This window comes from Anomaloglossus baeobatrachus, chromosome 10, assembly GCF_048569485.1.
Source record: "Anomaloglossus baeobatrachus isolate aAnoBae1 chromosome 10, aAnoBae1.hap1, whole genome shotgun sequence".
Lineage (NCBI taxonomy): Eukaryota > Metazoa > Chordata > Amphibia > Anura > Aromobatidae > Anomaloglossus > Anomaloglossus baeobatrachus.
Genome location: NC_134362.1, coordinates 17,481,139 through 17,503,810, shown reverse-complemented (window position 1 = coordinate 17,503,810; position 22,672 = coordinate 17,481,139). Strand labels below are relative to the sequence as shown.

General features: G+C 54.4%; 1 protein-coding gene across 2 annotated transcripts in view; it reads right to left on the bottom strand.

Moving 5' to 3' along the window:
* Positions 1 to 22,672, bottom strand: part of CAPRIN1 (cell cycle associated protein 1) — a 75,223-nt gene that overhangs the window by 16,370 nt on the left and 36,181 nt on the right. For both annotated transcript variants that reach the window (XM_075325276.1, XM_075325277.1), the window contains exon 17: positions 22,044 to 22,147. In XM_075325276.1, the coding sequence (XP_075181391.1) occupies positions 22,044 to 22,147 (104 nt within the window). The remainder of the gene's footprint in view (positions 1 to 22,043; positions 22,148 to 22,672) is intronic.

Below are 22,672 nucleotides of genomic sequence, written 5' to 3'. Positions count from 1 at the left end.
TTCTCTGGAGTCAGAGTGACCAGAAAAGTACTCAATATACGCTTGAGATACCGAAATAGGGATTTCTTCTGCTGTGAAGCTGACCCCTCCCCACTGGAGGAGTTGAGGGAGAAATACCCAACCTTCCATTGATGGACGCTATAAGATTATTCACTATAGCGTCACCATCCGGTGTATCCGGATTGAGAGCGGTCTCAGGATCAGAGTCCTGAACCGCTACGTCTGCATCATCATACAGAGAGTACTGTGATGAAGTCGAGGGCCGTTCTTAGGGAGCTCGCTTAGGCCGTCTGGGACCGTCGTCCGTGTCAGAGCCTGCACCCTGGGATGCATGGGACCCTCCTGGAGCCATGATTTGTTTCGAAATCAGGGTGGTCAGCGGCATTGAATCAACATTGCCCAAGGTCTATCTGGACTGCAAAGTCTGTAAGATGTTAGTCATAGTCACAGACAATATATCAGCGGAAACTGCAACTCCGTCCCTGTCCCTGGACAGGGATCACAGGTGGTGCTTTTGGCCACCTGTAGCAGAGACCCCGTTGAGTAATTACACACACTGGGGGTCCTGGAACAGTATCGCATGCAGTACAAGCAGCATAGAAAGCCTGTGCCTTGGCACCCATGCTTTTTTTTTTTTTTGCTGTTTCTGTCTAGCCATCTAGGAGCATTAGCCAAGAATAGCGACCGTACAGTGCAATGTATAGCATACAAGCATGAAGTACAATAAACACTTCAGCACATGCAGTACAAGGAGCATAGAAAGCCTGTGCCTTGGCACCTTTGCTTTTCTGCTGCCGTTGTCTAGTTATTCAGGAGCATTAGCCAGGAAAAGCGACATACAGTGAATGTATAGCATACAAGCATGAAAATAACCACTGCAGCACATGCAATCCAAGCAGCATTGAAAGCTTGTGCCTTAGCACCCTTGCTTTTCTGCTGCTGTTGTCTAGTCATCAAGGAGCATAAGCCAAGAATAGCGACATGCAGTGAATGTACAAGCATGAAAATAAACTCTGCAGTACATGCAATCCAAGCAGCATTGAAAGCTTGGGCCTTAGCACCATTGCTGTTTGCTGCCGCTGTCTAGCCATCTAGGCGGGTAGACAGCCAAGAATAGCCCTTACAGTGCAATGTAAAGCATACAAGCATAAAGGACACATGACACTGCAGCACATGCAAGACAAGCAGCATATAGAGTCTGTGCTTTAGCACCCCTGATCTTTTGCTGCTGGGTCTGCATCCTGAATAGCAACCGTACAAAAAGTACAACAGGACACTTCGGCAGTAGTGGGTCAGCACTTTAGTTGCCGCTTACCGCCCGCACAAAAGCGGGTGTGTGGCGCCGGAATCCTGTGCTGGTAGCTCAGTGTCTCCGTTTTCCCGCTCTGCGTGCCGGAATGGCTGCCGGCGTCCAGAGGAGAGGGGCGGGCCGAGGGCGTGCCCGAGACAAGAGCGGGAACCCGGCGCCCACTGTGTCTAGTAAAGGGGGCTGGAGAATGCAAATAAGGCTCCAGCCCTCGGCGCTGCTATAGAACAGCGTCTCTCCCTGTCCCTGAGTGACAGGGTGGGGGCGGGAACGAAGCGGCGCTAGGCCGCAAAAGCCGGGGACTAAAGTTAGAAGCGCCGCCGCCGTAAAAGCGCGGTCGGCGCGTCCCCGGCGCACTACAAGTCGCAGCTGCGCCGCCGCTCCAGGGGCGGTCGGCGCGGCGGTCCCCACACGTAAAGTCCCCCAGTAATCTGCAGGGACTATAAGCCCAGCGCACAGCGCTACAGTCCCCGGCGCACTAGCACACCCAGCAAGCCTGGAGTGTGCGTGGCCTGCCATACGGGGACACAGAGTACCTGAAAGTTGCAGGGCCTTGTCCCTGAACGGCACTCCCGCTCCACATCCAGCAGGTTCTATGGGTCTGTGGATGGAGCCCGGCCTCAGGGCTTGGTGGCCGGAAAGATCCCACTTCCTCAGAGCCCCTCAGGGGGATGGGGAAGGAAAACAGCATGTGGGCTCCAGCCTCCGTACCAGCAATAGGTACCTCAACCTTACAAACCACAAGTGGGGTGAGAAGGGAGCATGCTGGGGGCCCTAGTATGGGCCCTCTTTTCTTCCATCCGATAGAGTCAGCAGCTACTGCTGACTAAACAGTGGAGCTTATGCATGGATGTCTGGCCTCCTTCGCACAAAGCTTGAAAACTGGTGAGCCAGTGATCCCACTGGGGGTGTATAGCCAGAAGGGGAGGGGCCTTACACTTTTTAGTGTAATTGCTTTGTGTGGCCTCCGGAGGCAGTGCTATACACCCAATCGTCTGGGTCTCCCAATGGAGCGCCGAAGAAATCCTCTCGCTGAGACCCTGACCAGCGTGATGACGCCGAGGGTCTCTCCCAGCGAGCTCGCTTAGGCTGCCTGGGACTGTCGTCCGAGTCAGAGCCTTCAGCCTGTGATGCCTGGGACCCCCTTGGAGCACGGATTAGTTCCAACTGAGGGGGACCGGGGAACATTGAATCAGCAGTGCCCATGGTCTGAGTGACCTGCCTGGACTGCAAAGTCTCTAGAATTTTTGTCATAGTCACAGACATCTTATCAGCAAAAACTGCAAACTCTGTCCCCGTCACCGGGGCAGGGTTCACAGGCGTCTCTGCCTGGGCCACTACTAGCATAGACTCCGACTGACGAAGTGGCACAGGGACCGAACATTGCACACAATGGGGGTCAGTGGAACCTGCCGGTAGATCAGCCCCACATGCGGTACAGGCAGCATATGAAGCCCGTGCCTTGGCACCCTTGCTTTTTGCGGATGACATGCTGTTGTCTCCTCAGAGCAATATAGGGGTATAAGCCAAGAAGCGACCGTACAGTGCAATATATATAGGTACAAACAAAAGTACACAAAACAACACTGTGGCACTAGTGGGGTCAGCACCTAGGTGCTGCTTACCGCCCGCTTAACAGCGGGTGTGTGGTCGCCAGAATCCCCTGTCTGGGTCTCCCAGGGCTATGTCCGTTCTCCAGCTCAGACTGCGTGCAGGAATGGCTGCCGGCGTCCAGTGAAGAGGGGCGGGCCGTGGGCGTGCTGCAGACAAAGAGCGGGAAACTGGCGTCCCACTGTGCCCAGTGAGAGGGTTGGAGTATGTAAATAAGACTCCAGCCCTCGGCGCTGACTATTGTACAGCGTCTCTCCCCTTCCCTGACTGACAGGGCTGGGGGCGGGAACGAAACGTAACTAGGCCGCAGAAGCCGGGGACTAGATTTATCAGCGCTGCCGTCGTAAAAGCACGGTCGGCGCGAAGTCCCCGGCGCACCACAAGTCTCAGCCGCGCCGCAGTCTCCATGGCGGCCGGTGCGGTAGTTCCCCACACATAAACTCACTCAGCTAAGCTGCAGTGAGTATAACCCAAGCGCGCAGCGCTACTGTCCCCGGCGCACTAGAACACCCAGCAACGCTGGAGTGTGTCTGTGCCTGTCTGTACGGGGACACAGAGTACCTGAATGTTGCAGGGCCTTGTCCCTGATGGTACCCAGCTCCGTATCCAGCAGGATCTCCGGGTCTGTGGATGGAGCCCGGCCTCAGAGTCTGGAGGCCGGTAGGATCCCACTTCACCAGAGCCCTTCAGGGGGATGGGGAAGGAAAACAGCATGTGGGCTCCAGCCTCCGTACCCGCAATGGGTACCTCAACCTTTACAAACACCGCCAACAAGAGTGGGGTGAGAAGGGAGCATGCTGGGGGCCCTTTAGCAAGGGCCCTCTTTTCTTCCATCCGACATAGTCAGCAGCTACTGCTGACTAAACAGTGGAGCTATGCGTGGATGTCTGACCTCCTTCGCACAAAGCTTGAAAACTGAGCAGCCCGTGATCCCACGGGGGGTGTATAGCCAGAAGGGGAGGGGTCTTACACTTTTTAGTGTAATGCTTTGTGTGGCCTCCGGAGGCAGTAGCAATACACCCAATCGTCTGGGTCTCCCAATGGAGCGCCGAAGAAAAAGAGAATTTTGTTTACTTACCGTAAATTCTTTTTCTTATAGTTCCGACATGGGAGACCCAGACCATGGGTGTATAGCTTCTGCCTCCGGAGGACACACAAAGTACTACACTAAAAAGTGTAGCTCCTCCCTCCGAGCATATACACCCCCTGGATAACCAAATCTAGCCAGTTTAGTGCAAAAGCTGAAGGAGAATAGCCACCCACAAGTAGAGATAGAGCAAAAGAAGGGAATTTTGTTACTTACCGTAAATTCCTTTTCTTCTAGCTCCTATTGGGAGACCCAGACGATTGGGTGTATAGTACTGCCTCCGGAGGCCACACAAAGCATTACACTAAAAAGTGTAAGGCCCCTCCCCTTCTGGCTATACACCCCCAGTGGGATCACTGGCTCACCAGTTTTAGTGCAAAAGCAAGAAGGAGGAAAGCCAATAACTGGTTTAAACAAATTCACTCCGAAGTAACATCGGAGAACTGAAAACCATTCAACATGAACAACATATGTACCCGAAAACAACCAAAAATCCCGAAGGACAACAGGGCGGGTGCTGGGTCTCCCAATAGGAGCTAGAAGAAAAGGAATTTACGGTAAGTAACAAAATTCCCTTCTTCTTCGGCGCTCCATTGGGAGACCCAGACGATTGGGACGTCCAAAAGCTGTCCCTGGGTGGGTAAAGAAATACCTCATGTTAGAGCTGCAAAGACAGCCTTCCCCTACGGGGAGGCAACTGCCGCCTGCAGGACTCTTCTACCTAGGCTGGCGTCCGCCGAAGCATAGGTATGCACCTGATAATGTTTGGTGAAAGTGTGCAGACTCGACCAGGTAGCTGCCTGGCACACCTGTTGAGCCGTAGCCTGGTGTCGTAATGCCCAGGACGCACCCACGGCTCTGGTAGAATGGGCCTTGAGCCCTGATGGAACCGGAAGCCCAGCAGAACGGTAGGCTTCAAGAATTGGTTCTTTGATCCATCGAGCCAGGGTGGCTTTGGAAGCCTGCGACCCTTTGCGCTTACCAGCGACAAGGACAAAGAGTGCATCCGAGCGGCGCAGGGGCGCCGTGCGGGAAATGTAGATTCTGAGTGCTCTCACTAGATCCAACAAATGTAAATCCTTTTCATACCGATGAACTGCATGCGGATAAAAGGAAGGCAAGGAGATATCCTGATTAAGATGAAAAGAGGATACCACCTTAGGGAGAAACTCCTGAATGGGGCGCAGCACTACCTTGTCCTGGTGGAACACCAGGAAAGGAGCTTTGGATGACAGCGCTGCTAGTTCAGACACTCTCCGAAGAGACGTGACCGCTACCAGAAAGGCCACTTTCTGTGAGAGTCGAGAAAGTGACACGTCCCTCAGAGGCTCGAAGGCCGGCTTCTGGAGAGCAACAAGGACCTTGTTTAGATCCCACGGATCTAACGGCCGCCTGTACGGAGGTACGATATGACAAACCCCCTGCAGGAACGTGCGCACCTGAGAAAGTCGTGCTAGACGCTTCTGAAAAAACACGGATAGTGCCGAGACTTGCCCTTTAAGGGAGCCGAGCGACAAGCCCTTTTCCAACCCAGATTGCAGGAAGGAAAGAACGACAGGTAACGCGAATGGCCAGGGGGATACTCCTTGTGCAGAGCACCAGGATAAGAAAATCTTCCACGTTCTGTGGTAGATCTTAGCAGAAGTGGACTTCCTAGCCTGTCTCATGGTGGCCACGACCCCTTGGGGTAATCCTGAAGACGCTAGGATCCAGGACTCAATGGCCACACAGTCAGGTTCAGGGCCGCAGAATTCCGATGGAAAAACGGCCCTTGGGACAGTAAGTCTGGACGGTCTGGTAGTGCCCACGGTTGGCCGACCGTGAGATGCCACAGATCCGGGTACCACGACCTCCTCGGCCAGTCTGGGGCGACGAGTATGACGCGGCCGCAATCGGATCTGATCTTGCGTAACACTCTGGGCAAGAGTGCCAGAGGTGGAAACACATAAGGGAGCCGGAACTGCGACCAATCTTGCACTAAGGCGTCTGCCGCCAGAGCTCTTTGATCGCGAGACCGCGCTATGAAGGTCGGGACCTTGTTGTTGTGCCGAGACGCCATTAGGTCGACGTCCGGCACCCCCCAGCGGCGGCAGATTTCCTGAAACACGTCCGGGTGAAGGGACCATTCCCCTGCGTCCATGCCCTGGCGACTGAGGAAGTCTGCTTCCCAGTTTTCTACGCCCGGGATGTGAACTGCTGATATGGTGGATGCTCTTTCCTCCACCCACATCAGAATCCGCCTGACTTCCTGGAAGGCTTGCCGACTGCGTGTCCCTCCTTGGTGGTTGATGTATGCCACCGCTGTGGAGTTGTCCGACTGAATTCGGATCTGCTTTCCTTCCAGCCACTGCTGGAAGGCTAGTAGGGCAAGATACACTGCCCTGATTTCCAGAACATTGATCTGAAGGGTGGACTCCTGCTGAGTCCACGTCCCTTGAGCCCTGTGGTGGAGAAAAACTGCTCCCCACCCTGACAGACTCGCGTCTGTCGTGACCACTGCCCAGGATGGGGGCAGGAATGATCTTCCCTGTGATAATGAGGTGGGAAGAAGCCACCATTGCAGAGAGTCCTTGGCCGTCTGAGAAAGGGAGACTTTCCTGTCTAGGGAAGTTGTCTTCCCGTCCCATTGGCGGAGAATGTCCCATTGAAGTGGGCGCAGATGAAACTGCGCGAACGGGACTGCCTCCATTGCTGCCACCATCTTCCCTAGGAAGTGCATGAGGCGCCTTAAGGGGTGCGACTGACCCTGAAGGAGAGACTGCACCCCTGTCTGTAGTGACCGCTGCTTGTCCAGCGGAAGCTTCACTATCGCTGAGAGAGTATGAAACTCCATGCCAAGATACGTTAGTGATTGAGTCGGTGCCAGGTTTGACTTTGAAAAGTTGATGATCCACCCGAAAGTCTGGAGAGTCTCCAGCGCAACATTCAGGCTGTGTTGGCATGCCTCTTGAGAGGGTGCTTTGACAAGTAGATCGTCTAAGTAAGGGATCACCGAATGTCCCTGAGAATGCAAGACTGCTACCACTGCCGCCATGACCTTGGTGAAAACCCATGGGGCTGTCGCCAGACCAAATGGCAGAGCTACGAACTGGAGATGGTCGTCTCCTATCACGAAACGTAGAAAACGTTGGTGCTCTGTAGCAATCGGCACGTGGAGATAAGCATCTTTGATGTCTATTGATGCAAGGAAATCTCCTTGAGACATTGAGGCAATGACGGAGCGGAGGGATTCCATCCGGAACCGCCTGGCGTTCACATGCTTGTTGAGCAGCTTTAGGTCCAGAACAGGACGAAACGAGCCGTCCTTTTTTGGAACCACAAAGAGATTGGAGTAAAAACCTTGCCCTTGTTCCTGCTGAGGAACAGGGATCACCACTCCTTCTGCTTTTAGTGAGCACACCGCCTGCAGAAGGGCATCTGCTCGGTCGGGATGTGGGGAGGTTCTGAAGAACCGAGGCGGAGGACGAGAACTGAACTCTATCCTGTACCCGTGAGACAAAATGTCTGTTACCCACCGGTCTTTGACCTGTGGCAGCCAAATGTCGCAAAAGCGGGAGAGCCTGCCACCGACCGAGGATGCGGAGGGATGAGGCCGAAAGTCATGAGGCAGCCGCCTTGGAAGCGGTTCCTCCGGTTGCTTTCTTGGGGCGTGAGTGAGCCCGCCAGGAATCTGAGCTCCTTTGCTCCTTCTGAGTCCCTTTGGACGAGGAGAATTGGGTCTTGCCGGAGCCTCGAAAGGACCGAAACCTCGACTGCCACTTCCTCTGTTGAGGTTTGCTTGATCTGGGCTGGGGTAAGGAGGAGTCTTTACCCTTGGATTGTTTAATGATTTCAGCCAATTGTTCACCAAACAGTCTATCTACAGATAGTGGCAAGCTGGTTAAACATTTTTTGGAAGCAGAATCCGCTTTCCATTCCTTTAACCACAAGGCTCTGCGCAAAACCACAGAGTTGGCAGACGCCATTGAGGTACGGCTTGTAGAGTCCAGGACAGCGTTGATAGCGTAAGTCGCAAACGCAGACATTTGCGAGGTTAGGGACGCTACTCGCGGCACTGCTGGACGTATGATAGAGTCCACCTGTGCCAGACCAGCTGAAATAGCTTGGAGTGCCCACACGGCCGCGAATGCTGGAGCAAACGACGCGCCGATAGCTTCATAGACAGACTTTAACCAAAGGTCCATCTGTCTGTCATTGGCATCTTTAAGTGAAGCCCCATCCTCCACTGCAACTATGGATCTAGCCGCAAGCCTGGAGATTGGGGGGTCCACCTTTGGACACTGGGTCCAGCGTTTGACCACGTCAGGGGGAAAGGGATAACGTGTATCCTTAAGACGTTTGGAGAAACGCTTGTCTGGGTAAGCATGGTGTTTCTGGACTGATTCTCTGAAGTCAGCGTGGTCCAGAAAAGTACTCAGTTTACGCTTGGGATACCTGAAATGGAACTTCTCCTGCTGTGCAGCTGCCTCCTCTGCAGAAGGGGCAGGGGGAGAAATTTCCAATAGACTATTGATGGCCGCTATAAGGTCATTTACCATGGCGTCACCATCAGGAGTATCCAGATTGAGAGCGGTTTCAGGATTAGACTCCTGATCACCCTCCTCTGTCTCATCATGTAGAGACTCTTCTCGCTGAGACCCTGATCCGCGTGATGACGTGGAGGGTCTCTCCCAGCGAGCACGCTTAGGCTGCCTGGGACTGTCATCTGAATCAGAGCCGTCAGGCTGAGATGCCTGGGACCCCCTTGAATCACGGATTAACTCCAACTGAGGGGGACCGGGGAACGTTGCCGCAGCAGTGTCCATGGTCTGAGTAACTGGCCTGGCCTGCAAGGTCTCTAGTATCTTTGTCATAGTGACAGACATCTTGTCAGCAAAAACTGCAAACTCTGTCCCCGTCACCGGGACAGGGTTCACCGGCGACTCTGCCTGGGCCACTACCACCATAGACTCCGGCTGACGAAGTGGCACAGGGACCGAACATTGCACACAATGGGGGTCATTGTAACCTGCCGGTAGATCAGCCCCACAAGCGGCACAAGCAGCGCTTACAGCCTGTGTCTTGGCACCCTTGCGTTTTGCGGATGACATGTTGTCGTCTCCTCAGAGCAAGATAGGGTATACAGCCAAGAAGCGACTTTACAGTGCAATATATATATACATATATATATGGTATAGAGAAAAAAGGTACACCAAAATAACACTGTGGCACTAGTGGGGCCAGCACTAAAGTGCTGCTTACCGCCCGCTTAACGCGGGTGTGTGGTCGCCAGAAATCCCTTGTCTGGGTCTCCCAGAGCCTGTGTCCGTTCTCCAGCCAGACTGCATGTAGGAATGGCTGCCGGCGTCCTATGGAGAGGGGCGGGCCCTGGGCGTGTGCAGACAAAGAGCGGGAAACCTGCGTCCCCCTGTGCTCAGTGAGAGGGCTGGAGCATGTAAATAAGACTCCAGCCCTCGGCGCTGATTAATCGTACAGCGTCTCTCCCTTGCCCTGATTGACAGGGTGGGGGCGGGAACGAAGCGGAGCTAGGCCGCAGAAGCCGGGGACTAAATTTATAAGCGACGCCGTCGTAAAAGCACGGTCGGCGCTAAGTCCCCGGCGCACTACAAGTCGCAGCCGCGCCGCCGCTCCAGGGGCAGCCGGCGCGGCAGTCCCCAACACATAAAGTCACTCAGAAAAACTGTAGTGACTTTAACCCCAGCGCGCAGCGCTACTGTCCCCGGCGCACTAGCACACCCAGCAAGTCTGGAATGTGCGCGGCCTGTTTGGGACACAGAGTACCTGAATGTCGCAGGGCCTTGTCCCTGAACGGTACCCAGCTCCGTATCCAGCAGGTTCCATGGGTCTGTGGATGGAGCCCGGCCTCAGGGCTTGGGGGCCGGTAAGATCCCACTTCCTCAGAGCCCCTCAGGGGGATGGGGAAGGAAAACAGCATGTGGGCTCCAGCCTCCGTACCCACAATGGGTACCTCAACCTTAACAAACACCGCCGACATAAAGTGGGGTGAGAAGGGAGCATGCTGGGGGCCCTAGTATGGGCCCTCTTTTCTTCCATCCGACATAGTCAGCAGCTGCTGCTGACTAAACAGTGGAGCTATGCGTGGATGTCTGACCTCCTTCGCACAAAGCAGAAAACTGGTGAGCCAGTGATCCCACTGGGGGTGTATAGCCAGAAGGGGAGGGGCCTTACACTTTTTAGTGTAATGCTTTGTGTGGCCTCCGGAGGCAGTACTATACACCCAATCGTCTGGGTCTCCCAATGGAGCGCCGAAGAAAACCGGAACAACCGGAGCCTCTATCTACAACAACAGCCGGTGATAACACGCGGAACAAGAAACTGCCAACAGGCAACAGGGAGGGTGCTGGGTCTCCCAATACGGAACTATAAGAAAAAGAATTTACGGTAAGTAACAAAATTCTCTTTTTCTTTATCGTTCCTTTGGGAGACCCAGACATTGGGACGTCTCAAAGCAGTCCATGGGTGGGAAATAAACCAAACTGAGAAGTAGGCAAAACCTAACTTCACAAATGGGCGACAGCCGCCTGAAGGATGCGTCTGCCCAAGCTCGCATCTGCCGAAGCATGAGCATGCACTTGGTAGTGCTTTGAAAAGGTGTGCAGACTAGACCAAGTGGCAGCCTGACAGACCTGCTGAGCCGTAGCCTGGTGCCTGAAAGCCCAAGAGGCACCGACAGCTCTGGTCGAGTGTGCCTTGATCCCCGGCGGGGGAGGCACCTGAGTACACTGGTAGGCATCGGAAATGGCCGACCTAATCCAACGAGCTAGGGTCGGTTTAGAAGCCGAGAGACCCTTGCGCCGACCTGTGGTCAGCACAAAGAGAGAGGTGCACCGCCTAAGAGCAGCGGTGCGAGACACATAGATCCGGAGCGCCCGCACCAGATCTAAAGTATGCAACGCTTTTTCAAAGCGATGAACAGGGGCCGGACAAAAGGAAGGCAATGAAATGTCCTGGTTAAGGTGGAAAGGAGATACCACCTTAGGGAGAAAGTCCGGAGTCGGACGGAGAACCACCTTGTCTTGATGAAAAACCAAAAAAGGTGACTCCGAAGAGAGCGCAGCCAAATCAGAGACTCTCCTGAGGGAAGTTATGGCCACTAGAAAGACGACTTTCTGTGAAAGACGAAACAAGGAAACCTCCCTAAGAGGCTCAAAGGGAGATTTCTGCAAAGCCGTGAGGACCAGATTAAGGTCCCAGGGATCCAGAGGCCGCCGGTAAGGCGGAATGATGTGAGATGCGCCCTGCATGAAGGTGCGCACCTGGGCCAGTCGGGCGATACGCCGCTGGAACAGCACTGACAGAGCCGAGACCTGTCCCTTGAGGGAATTGAGGGATAATCCTAGCTGCAGACCGGACTGTAGAAAGGACAGGATGGTCGGCAAGGAAAAAGGCCAAGGGGCATGGCCGGAAGAACGACACCAGGACAGGAAAATTCTCCAAGTCCTGTGGTAAATCCTGGCCGAGGAAGACTTCCGAGCCTGAGTCATAGTGGAGATGACTTCAGGAGGAATTCCAGAAGTCGTCAAGATCCAGGACTCAAGAGCCACGCCGTCAATCTGAGAGCCGCAGAGTTCTGGCGGAAAAACGGACCTTGTGAGAGAAGGTCTGGACGGTCCGGAAGATGCCACGGCACCTCTACGGACAGACGGAGCAGGTCTGGGTACCAAGCTCGCCTGGGCCAGTCTGGAGCAATGATTATGACTCGACGGCCCTCCATTCTGATCTTGCGCAGGACTCTGGGCAAGAGAGCTAGAGGGGGAAACACGTAGGACAGACGAAACTGGGACCAATCTTGAACCAGCGCGTCCGCTGCAAAGGCCTGAGGATCGTGGGAGCGAGCCACGTAAACCGGGACCTTGTTGTTGTGCCGGGATGCCATTAGATCCACTTCCGGAGTGCCCCACTTGCGGCAGATTGACCGGAACACTGCCGGATGCAGGGCCCACTCGCCGCTGTCCACGGTTTGACGGCTGAGATAATCTGCCTCCCAGTTTTCCACGCCTGGGATGTGGACTGCGGATATGGTGGACTTGGAGTCCTCCGTCCACTGAAGGATGCGTTGAACCTCCAACATTGCTAGGCGGCTGCGAGTCCCGCCCTGGTGATTGATGCAGGCAACCGCTGTCGCGTTGTCTGACTGGACTCGAATGTGCTTGCCCGCCAACAGGTGGTGAAAGGCTACAAGAGCTAGGAGCACAGCCCTGATTTCCAGCACATTGATTGAGAGGGCTGATTCGGACGGAGTCCAAGTGCCCTGCGCTCAGTGGTGGAGATATACCACTCCCCAGCCGGAGAGACTGGCATCCGTGGTGAGAATCACCCAGGACGGGGCCAGAAAGGAGCGTCCCTGGGACAGAGAGAGGGGCCGAAGCCACCACTGAAGAGAGCTCCTGGTCTGTGGCGACAGAGCCACCAACCTGTGCAAGGAAGAGGTCCGCTTGTCCCAACAGCGGAGAATGTCCAGCTGCAGAGGACGCAGATGGAACTGGGCAAAGGGAACCGCTTCCATTGACGCCACCATCTGACCCAGCACCTGCATGAGGTGCCTGATGGAATGACGGCGGGACCTCAGCAGAGAGCGTCCCGCAAGTGGAGGGACTGCTGTTTGACTAAGGGCAGCTTGACAAGTGCCGGCAGAGTCTCGAATTGCATCCCTAGGTACGTGAGTTTCTGGGTCGGAGTCAGAGTGGATTTGGGAAGATTGACAAGCCACCCGAATTGAACAAGAGTGGCGAGAGTGAGCGAGACACTCCGCTGACAGTCTGCACTGGATGAAGCCTTGACTAGAAGGTCGTCCAGGTAAGGAATCACTGCCAACCCCTGGAGGTGCAGAACCGCAACCACTGCTGCCATGACCTTGGTGAATACTCGAGGGGCCGTGGCTAACCCGAAGGGGAGAGCCACGAACTGGAAATGTTCCTCTCCGATTGCAAAACGTAGCCAACGCTGGTGTGAAACTGCAATTGGCACATGCAGATAGGAATCTCTGATGTCGATGGATGCCAGGAAATCTCCTTGGGTCATTGAGGCAATGACTGATCGCAGAGACTCCATGCGAAAATGCCGCACCTGAACATGCTTGTTGAGAAGCTTGAGATCCAGGATGGGCCGGAAGGAACCGTCCTTTTTGGGGACTAGGAAGAGATTTGAGTAGAAACCTCTGAACCGTTCCCGGGCGGGAACCGGTACAATTACTCCGTTGGCCTGCAAGGATGCCACAGCCTGAGAGAAGGCGGCGGCCTTGGAGCAGGGGGGAGTTGACAGAAAAAAAGAGAATTTTGTTTACTTACCGTAAATTCTTTTTCTTATAGTTCCGACATGGGAGACCCAGACCATGGGTGTATAGCTAGCGACCTCCGGAGGACACACAAAGCACTACACTCAAACGTGTAGCTCCTCCCTCCGGGCTATATACACCCCCTGGATGACAATCTACCCAGTTCAGTGCAAAAGCTGAAGGAGGACATCCACCCATAAGTAGAGATAGAGTAAAACTCGGCAAAACCAGCACTCTGTCTACTAACAACAGCCGTGAAGCACACGGAACAAAAAAACTGCCAACAGGCAACAGGGAGGGAGCTGGGTCTCCCATGTCGGAACTATAAGAAAAAGAATTTACGGTAAGTAAACAAAATTCTCTTTTTCTTTATCGTTCCTTTATGGGAGACCCAGACCATGGGACGTTCCAAAGCAGTCCATGGGTGGGAAATAAACGAAACGGAGAAGTAGGCAAAACCTAACTTCACAAATGGGCGACAGCCGCCTGAAGGATGCGTCTGCCCAAGCTCGCATCTGCCGAAGCATGAGCATGCACTTGGTAGTGCTTAGAAAAAGTGTGCAGACTGGACCAAGTGGCAGCCTGACACACTTGCTGAGCCGTAGCCTGGTGCCTGAAAGCCCAGGAGGCACCGACAGCTCTGGTCGAGTGCGCCTTAATCCCCGACGGGGGAGGCACCTGAGAAGATTGGTAGGCATCGGCGATAGCCGACCTAACCCAACGAGCCAAGGTCGGTTTAGACGCCGAAAGGCCCTTGCGCTGACCCGTGGTTAGCACAAAAAGTGAGGTGCACCGCCGAAAAACGGCGGTGCGAGACACATAGATTCGGAGCGCCCGCACCAAATCTAAGGTGTGCAACGCCTTCTCAAAGCGATGCACAGGGGCCGGACAAAAAGAGGGCAATGAAATGTCCTGGTTAAGGTGGAAGGAAGACACCACCTTAGGGAGAAAGTCCGGAGTCGGACGAAGAACCACCTTGTCTTGGTGAAACACCAAAAAGGGGGATTCCGAAGAAAGCGCAGCCAAATCAGAAACTCTCCTGAGAGAAGTTATGGCTACTAGAAAGACAACTTTCTGTGAAAGTCTAGACAAAGGAACCTCCCTGAGAGGCTCAAAAGGGGGTTTCTGTAAGGCCGTGAGGACCAAATTAAGGTCCCAGGGATCCAAGGGTCGTCGGTAAGGAGGAATGATGTGAGATGCGCCCTGCATGAAGGTGCGCACCTGAGCCAGTCGGGCGATACGCCGCTGGAACAATACCGACAAAGCCGACACCTGTCCCTTAAGTGAATTGAGGGACAGACCCAACTGTAGACCCGACTGTAGAAAAGACAGGATGGTCGGCAAGGCGAACGGCCAAGGAGCATGGCCGGAAGAGCGACACCAGGACAGGAAAATTTTCCAAGTCCTGTGGTAAATCTTAGCCGAGGAAGACTTCCGAGCCTGAGTCATGGTGGAGATGACCTCAGAGGGAATGCCTGAAGCCGTCAGGATCCAGGACTCAAGAGCCACGCCGTCAATCTGAGAGCCGCAGAATTCTGGCGGAAGAACGGACCTTGAGAGAGAAGGTCTGGGCGGTCCGGAAGATGCCACGGCACCCCTACGGACAGGCGGAGCAGGTCTGGGTACCAGGCTCGCCTGGGCCAGTCCGGAGCAATGAGTATTACTCGACGGCCCTCCATTCGGATCTTGCGCAGAACCCTAGGCAATAGCGCTAGAGGGGGAAACACATAGGCCAGACTGAACTGAGACCAATCCTGAACCAGTGCGTCTGCTGCGAAGGCTTGAGGATCGTGGAAGCGAGCCACGTAAACCGGAACCTTCTTGTTGTGCCGGGAAGCCATTAGATCTACTTCCGGAGTGCCCCACTTGCGGCAAATTGACCTGAACACTGACGGATGCAGTGCCCACTCGCCGCCGTCCACGGTTTGACGGCTGAGATAATCGGCCTCCCAGTTTTCCACGCCTGGGATGTGGACTGCGGATATGGTGGACTTTGAGTCCTCCGTCCACTGGAGGATTCGTTGAACCTCCAACATCGCCAGACGGCTGTGAGTTCCGCCCTGGTGATTGATGTAGGCAACCGCTGTCGCGTTGTCCGACTGAACCCGAATGTGCTTGCCCGCCAATAGGTGGTGAAAGTCTAGGAGAGCTAGAAACACGGCTCTGATCTCCAGCACATTGATCGGGAGGGCTGATTCGGACGGAGTCCAAGTGCCCTGTGCTCGGTGATGGAGAAACACCGCTCCCCAGCCGGAGAGACTGGCATCCGTGGTGAGGATCACCCAGGACGGAGTCAGGAAGGACCGTCCCTGTGAAAGGGAGAGGGGCTGAAGCCACCACTGAAGGGAGTTCCTGGCCTGTGATGACAGAGCCACCAGCCTGTCCAAAGAAGAGATCCGCTTGTCCCAACAGCGGAGAATGTCCAGCTGCAAGGGACGCAGATGGAACTGGGCAAAGGGAACCGCTTCCATGGACGCCACCATCTGACCCAGCACCTGCATGAGGTGTCTGATGGAATGACGGCGGTGCCTCAGCAGAGAGCGCACTGCCAGACGAAGGGACTGCTGTTTGACTAAGGGCAACTTGACAAGTGCCGGCAGAGTCTCGAATTGCATCCCTAGGTACAAAAGTACCTGGGTCGGGGTCAGAGTCGACTTGGGGAGGTTGACAAGCCACCCGAATTGGACTAGAGTGGCGAGAGTGAGCGAGACACTCCGCTGACAGTCTACACTGGATGAGGCCTTGACTAGAAGGTCGTCCAGGTAAGGAATCACTGCCAACCCCTGGAGGTGCAGGACCGCAACCACTGCTGCCATGACCTTGGTGAACACTCGGGGGGCCGTGGCTAAGCCAAAGGGAAGAGCCACGAACTGGAAATGTTCCTCTCCGATCGCAAAGCGTAGCCAGCGCTGGTGTGAAACCGCAATAGGCACATGCAGATAGGCATCTCTGATGTCGATGGATGCCAGAAAATCTCCCTGGGTCATTGAGGCAATGACCGATCTTAGAGATTCCATGTGAAAGTGCCGCACCTGAACATGCTTGTTGAGAAGCTTGAGATCCAGGATGGACCGGGAGGAACCGTCCTTTTTGGGAACTAGAAAGAGGTTTGAGTAGAAACCTCTGAACCGTTCCCGGGCGGGGACCGGAACAATTACACCGTTGGTCTGCAGGGATGCCACGGCCTGAGAGAAGGCGGCGGCTTTGGAGCAGGGGGGGGTGGACAGAAAAAATCTGTTTGGCGGGCTGGAGGAAAAAGGTATCCTGTAGCCGTGGGTGATGATATCCCGCACCCACTGATCGGAGACGTGTTGCAACCACACGTCGCCAAAGTGGGAGAGCCTGCCCCCGACCAAGGACGTTGCTGGCGCGGCCAGATAGTCACGAGGAGGCTGCCTTGGTGGCAGCGGCTCCTCCGGTCTTTTGAGGACGCGGCTTTGCGCGCCAGTTGGATTTGCGATCCTTGGCGGTAGTGGACGAGACTGTGGGCTTAGAGGATGACCAGTTAGAGGAACGAAAGGAACGAAACCTCGATTGGTTCCTGCCCTGGGTAGGTTTCTTGGCTTTAGCTTGTGGCAAGGAAGTACTCTTCCCGCCAGTAGCTTCCTTAATTATGTCATACAGCTGTTCCCCAAACAGCCGTGACCCAGTAAAAGGGAGACTCGCAAGGTACTTCTTAGAGGAAGAGTCCGCTTTCCACTCTCGAAGCCACAAGATCCTGCGGATCGCGAGGGAGTTAGCGGAAGCCACTGCCGTGCGGTGAGAAGCCTCCAGGACGGCAGACATGGCGTAGGATGCAAAAGCCGAAGCTCGGGAAGTTAAGGCATCCATCTCAGGAATAGAGTCCCTGGAAAGGGAATGAATCTCCGCCAGAGAGGCAGAGATAGCCTTAAGAGCCCACACCGCCGCAAAAGACGGAGAGAAGGAGGCTCCTGCCGCCTCAAATACAGACTTGGCCAGAAGGTCAACCTGGCGGTCAGTGGGATCCTTAAGAGAAGTGCCGTCGGCCACCGCAACTACTGTGCGGGCTGAGATTCTGGACACTGGAGGGTCCACCTTTGGGGACTGGGCCCAGTCCTTAACCACCTCCGGTGGAAACGGGAAACGGTCATCTGAACTACGTTTCGGAAAACGTTTGTCAGGACAGGCCCTAGGCTTGTTAACAGTGGTCTGAAAGCTGGAGTGGTTAAAAAACATACTCCTAGGTTTCTTAGGAGAGGTAAACTGGTGTACCTCTACCAGAGAGGGTTGATCCTCTGACTCCTGTGGGTTGAGGTTCAGTACGGAGTTAATGGACGCAATCAAGTCACTGACGTCCGCATCACCCTCAGACAAATCAATGGGGTACATAGAGGCAGCGTCTGAGCCCACAGTAAAGGAATCCTCCTCGCCCTGCACCTCGGCTTGTGAATCAGAGCCGTGGGACGAGGAAGGAGAAGGGTCCGTGCGTCTCCGTTTAGGGGGACGGGGTCCTAGGACATGCTCTGAGGGCTCTGCAGAGCTCGGAGCCGCAGAGACACCCTGAGAGGGAGGCTGATGCATAGACAGCAGCGTCTGGGACAGCTGCCCCATGGAATCGGCAAACGACTTGGAAAGAGCCTGTGAAAAGGATGCTACCCAAGCCGGGGGTTCAGCCACCGGGACCGAAGCAGCCTGAGGGACCCCTGCGGAGGCTCCAGGCTGAGACACAACCATATTAGCACAGTTATCACAATGTGGGTACGTGCTAGGCTCTGGCAGAATAAGCTTGCAAGCAGTGCATATAGCATACATGTTTGCAGCCTTGCTCCTAGTGACAGACATGCTGCTGTGGAGGAAGCTCTGCAGCCAAAACACACTCCTGTAGAAAGCCTGAGTGTATAAAAATCCACAACCATAGGTTGTGGCTTACCAGCCCTGCTCTCTGTGTCCTCCGGATTTCACCGCTCCCCTGTAAAGTGACAGCTTTCCAAAAAGTATGCAGCTGCAGCATCCAGCGCTTCTCAGTGATAAAAACGCTGATAAAATGGCGCTGGGAGAAGGAGGGGGGGCGTGTATAAGCCCAGGAGCGGGAAAACAGAAGCACAGAGATACAGGGGGGTAGACAGGGGAGGGGACATCTCCTTAGAGAGGAGTGCCCTCCCCTCTGCTGGCCGGGCGGTGGGCGGCGCTGTATGCAAAACATACAGCAGAAGCCAAAAACGAAACTAGGCCCAAACTGAAGCCGGGGCCTAGATTTTAAAGTGCGGCCGACGAGCAGGCACCGTCGGCGCGGTTCTCATGGGAAATTCCCAGAACCGGCCGAAATTAACAGTAACGCTAAAGCACATACTGCCCCCATAATAAAAGCACCCGGGACCCCTGAAAAAACGTCTCAATACTTAGCTTTGAGACGCAGGGCCATGTCCCTGAGTGGGGTTAACGCTCCTTCCAGCAGGGACCAGACAGGGCTGCGGATGGAGCCGGCCTCCTGCAAGCAGAGAGGACCGTGATGGCTCCCACTTCAAACAGAGCCTCGACAGAGGATGCGAAGGAGCACGGCATGTGAAGGCTCCAGCCTTATGAAGATCAACCTTAACAGCACCCCGCAGAGTGGAGCGTGAAGGGACATGCCGGGAGTCCAGACTGGACCCGCTTTTCTTCCAAATCTTTAAAAAATTAAAATAAAATTGAAAAAAAAAATATGAGGAAATAAAAGTGTGTGTATCCTCCTGAAACACAAAGCGTTGAACTGGGTAGATTGTCATCCAGGGGGTGTATATAGCCCGGAGGGAGGAGCTACACGTTTGAGTGTAGTGCTTTGTGTGTCCTCCGGAGGTCGCTAGCTATACACCCATGGTCTGGGTCTCCCATAAAGGAACGATAAAGAAAATCTGTTTGGCCGACTGGAAGAAAATTCTATCCTGTAGCCGTGAGATATGATGTCTCTCACCCACTGATCGGAGACGTACTGAAACCACACGTCGCCAAAGTGGGAGAGCCTGCCACCGACTAAGGACGTTGCTGGCGCGGATAGATAGTCAAGAGGAGGCTGACTTGGTGGCAGCAGCTCCTGCGGACTTCTGGGGACGCGGCTTCGTGCGCCAGTTGGGCTTCTGGTCCTTGGCTGAGTTAGTGGACGAGGCCGAGGGCTTAGAGGACGACCAGTTAGAGGAACGAAAGGAACGAAACCTCGACTGGTTCCTACCCTGGACAGGTTTCCTGGCTTTAGTCTGTGGCAAGGAAGTACTCTTCCCGCCAGTAGCCTCTTTAATAATCTCATCCAGTTGTTCACCGAACAGCCTGGACCCAGCAAATGGGAGCCCAGCAAGGTACTTCTTTGAAGAAGCGTCTGCCTTCCACTCTCGAAGCCACAGGATCCTGCGGATAGTGAGGGAATTAGCTGAAGCCACCGCAGTGCGGTGAGAAGCCTCCAGCATGGCAGACATGGCGTAGGCTGAAAAGGCTGAAGCCTGGGAAGTTAAGGCAACCAATTCAGGCATGGAGTCCCTAGTGAGGGAATGCATCTCCTCCAGAGAAGCAGAGATGGCTTTGAGAGCCCACACTGCTGCAAAAGATGGGGAGAACGAGGCCCCTGCCGCCTCATATACAGATTTGGCCAGAAGGTCAACCTGGCGGTCAGTGGAATCCTTAAGTGAGGTGCCATCAGCCACAGATACAACTGTCCGGGCTGAGATTCTAGACACCGGAGGGTCTACCTTTGGTGAGTGAGCCCACTCCTTGACCACCTCAGGTGGAAAAGGAAAACGGTCATCAGAACCACGCTTAGGGAAGCGTTTGTCAGGACAGGCTCTGGGCTTGGTAACAGTGGCCTGAAAACTGGAGTGGTTAAAGAACACACTCCTTGTCCTCTTAGGCGAGGTAAACTGGTGCTTTTCTGCCAGAGAGGATTGCTCCCCTGATACAGGCGGATTGAGGTCCAGTACAGAATTAATAGACGCAATCAAATCACTAACATCCGCATCACCCTCGGTCAGATCAATGGGGCACATGGAGGTAGCCTCCGAGCCCCCAGTAAAGACATCCTCCTCGTCCTGCGAGTCAGCTCTGGAATCAGAGCCGCGGGACGAGGAAGGCGAGGGGACCCTGCGTCTTCTTTTAGGAGGACGGGGTCTGGGAGCAGGTGAAGAATCCTCTGTGAGCTCTGCAGAGCGAGCCGTAGCAGCAGAGGCGCCCTGAGAAGGGGGCTGATGCATGGTCAGCAGAGTCCGGGACAACTCTCCCATGGAGTCGGCAAAAGACTGGGAGATAGACTTAGAGAAGGATTCTACCCAAGCCGGGGGTTCAGCCACCGGGGCCGGAGCAGCCGGAGGGATCACTGGGGAAACTCCAGGCTGAGGCACCATCATGTTAGAGCAGGCATCACAATGTGGATATGTGCTCGGTTCAGGCAGTACGAGCTTACATGCAGTGCATATTGAGTACAGCCTTGCAGCCTTGCTCCTCGTGTGAGACATGCTGCTGAGGTGGGGGCTCTGAGCCAGAATGAGCTTCAGAGAGTGTATAAGAAGGTCCACAACCGGAGGTTGTGGCTTACCAGACCGTTTGTGTGCCCTCCGGATCCCACAGCTCGGACCCCCAGACAGATTAGCAGAGATGCTGCAGCCAGCGCCGATCAGTATGAGAACGCTGATAAAATGGCGCCGGAGCGATTAGAGGGGGCGGGGCCTAGTCAAAGAGCCGGATCCGGAGGGCCAAGGAGATATACAGGGGAGGGAAACATCTCCTCAGAGAGGAGTGTCCTCCCCTGTGCTAAGCGGCCGGTGAGCGGAGCCGCACTGTCCCTCTGCATGACTGACATGCAGGGGCAGTGAAAACGAAACTAGGCCGCAGCCGAAGCCGGGGCCTAAATTTTACAATGCGGCCGGCACGCAGGCACCCTCGGCGCGGTTCTCAGGTGAAAACCAGAGAACCGGCCGGAAATCTCACCAAAGTTAAATAACACACTCTCCCCACAATAAAGTGCAAGGGACCCCCCGACAATAACGTCTCAATACTTAGCTTGTGAGACGCAGAGCCAGGTCCCTGAGGGATGAGTGCTCCGTCCGGCAGTATCCTGAAAGGGCTGCGGATGGAGACCGGTCTCCTGCAAGGCAGTGAGAACCGTGCTGGCTCCCACTTCAAGCCAGAGCCCGAGGGATGGTGAAGGAGCACGGCATGTAAGGCTCCAGCCCTGAAATCAACCTTAACAACACCGCCGACACAGTGGGGTGAGAAGGGACATGCCGGGGGTCCAGGCTTGGACCCGCTTTTCTTCCAACTCTTTAAAATCAAAAATCAGATGAGAATGCATGTGTGGATGTATGCCTCCTGAACACAAAGCATTGAACTGGCTATATTTGGTTATCCAGGGGGTGTATATGCTCGGAGGGAGGAGCTACACTTTTTAGTGTAGTACTTTGTGTGTCCTCCGGAGGCAGAAGCTATACACCCATGGTCTGGGTCTCCCATAGGAACGATGAAGAAAAATGTTTACTTTACTGTCACAAAACTCCAAAGTGCAAAATCATCTTGCTCTATTCTTTCACTTGGACACCTTGCAAAAACTTACCGGACCCCATTGTAGTTAATGGGGACCGTCGGGTGTCATGTTTCTGTTCCTAAGGAGCCCTTAAATAATTTCTGCACCAAAATAGACAGGAGATGTGGATGTTGCTCATAAGCTAACGCATATCTGCTACGTGTGAATGTGCCCCATGTCCGCACAATCTATACATCAGCCAGGCATTTCCCCGCAGTTGGACGCGGCTCCTTGCAGCACTCACCCGTTGGTAGTTGTTGGTGTAATCCCGGGGAGACGTGAACTGTGGCTGTGAATAACCGCTGTTTGGAGTGTTGGAGAAGGCAGGGCGGTAGCCGTCATAACCACCTGTCGGTGTAAGAACAGATTAAATGCAGATCTACAACACGCAGCACAAACTGTGTGACCAGCCCCAAGAATAAAGAAAGCAGAGCCCACGCGTGGATTTATCTGCAGCAAAAGTGGCGACAAATCCACAGAATGCAGATTTACAATTAACCGCAGATCATTTCTACGCATGTGAATGAAATTTGCAAAGTCTCCTCTGTCTGACTGCGAGTGTTTTCTGTTGCAGATTTTACCTGCAAAAATCCACAGCCAAAATCTGCAGCATGTCTGTCCTGTCTACGTAAGCATTTGCTGCTTTTCACAATTTGCCCTTTGCTCCGGGTAGGACGTTTCATCCCCAGCCATTTCTACATAACCGGTTTACACAACCAACTGCACTATAGTCTCATCCTAGGAACAAAACACTTTCTATACTACCCTCCCTTGAGAAAGTCCAACGCAGGACGAAACGTGCGTCGGGTAGCGGGCAGGTGAATTCCACGGACTCTGCACATAGGCAATGCACATCTAAATCCATGCTTTATA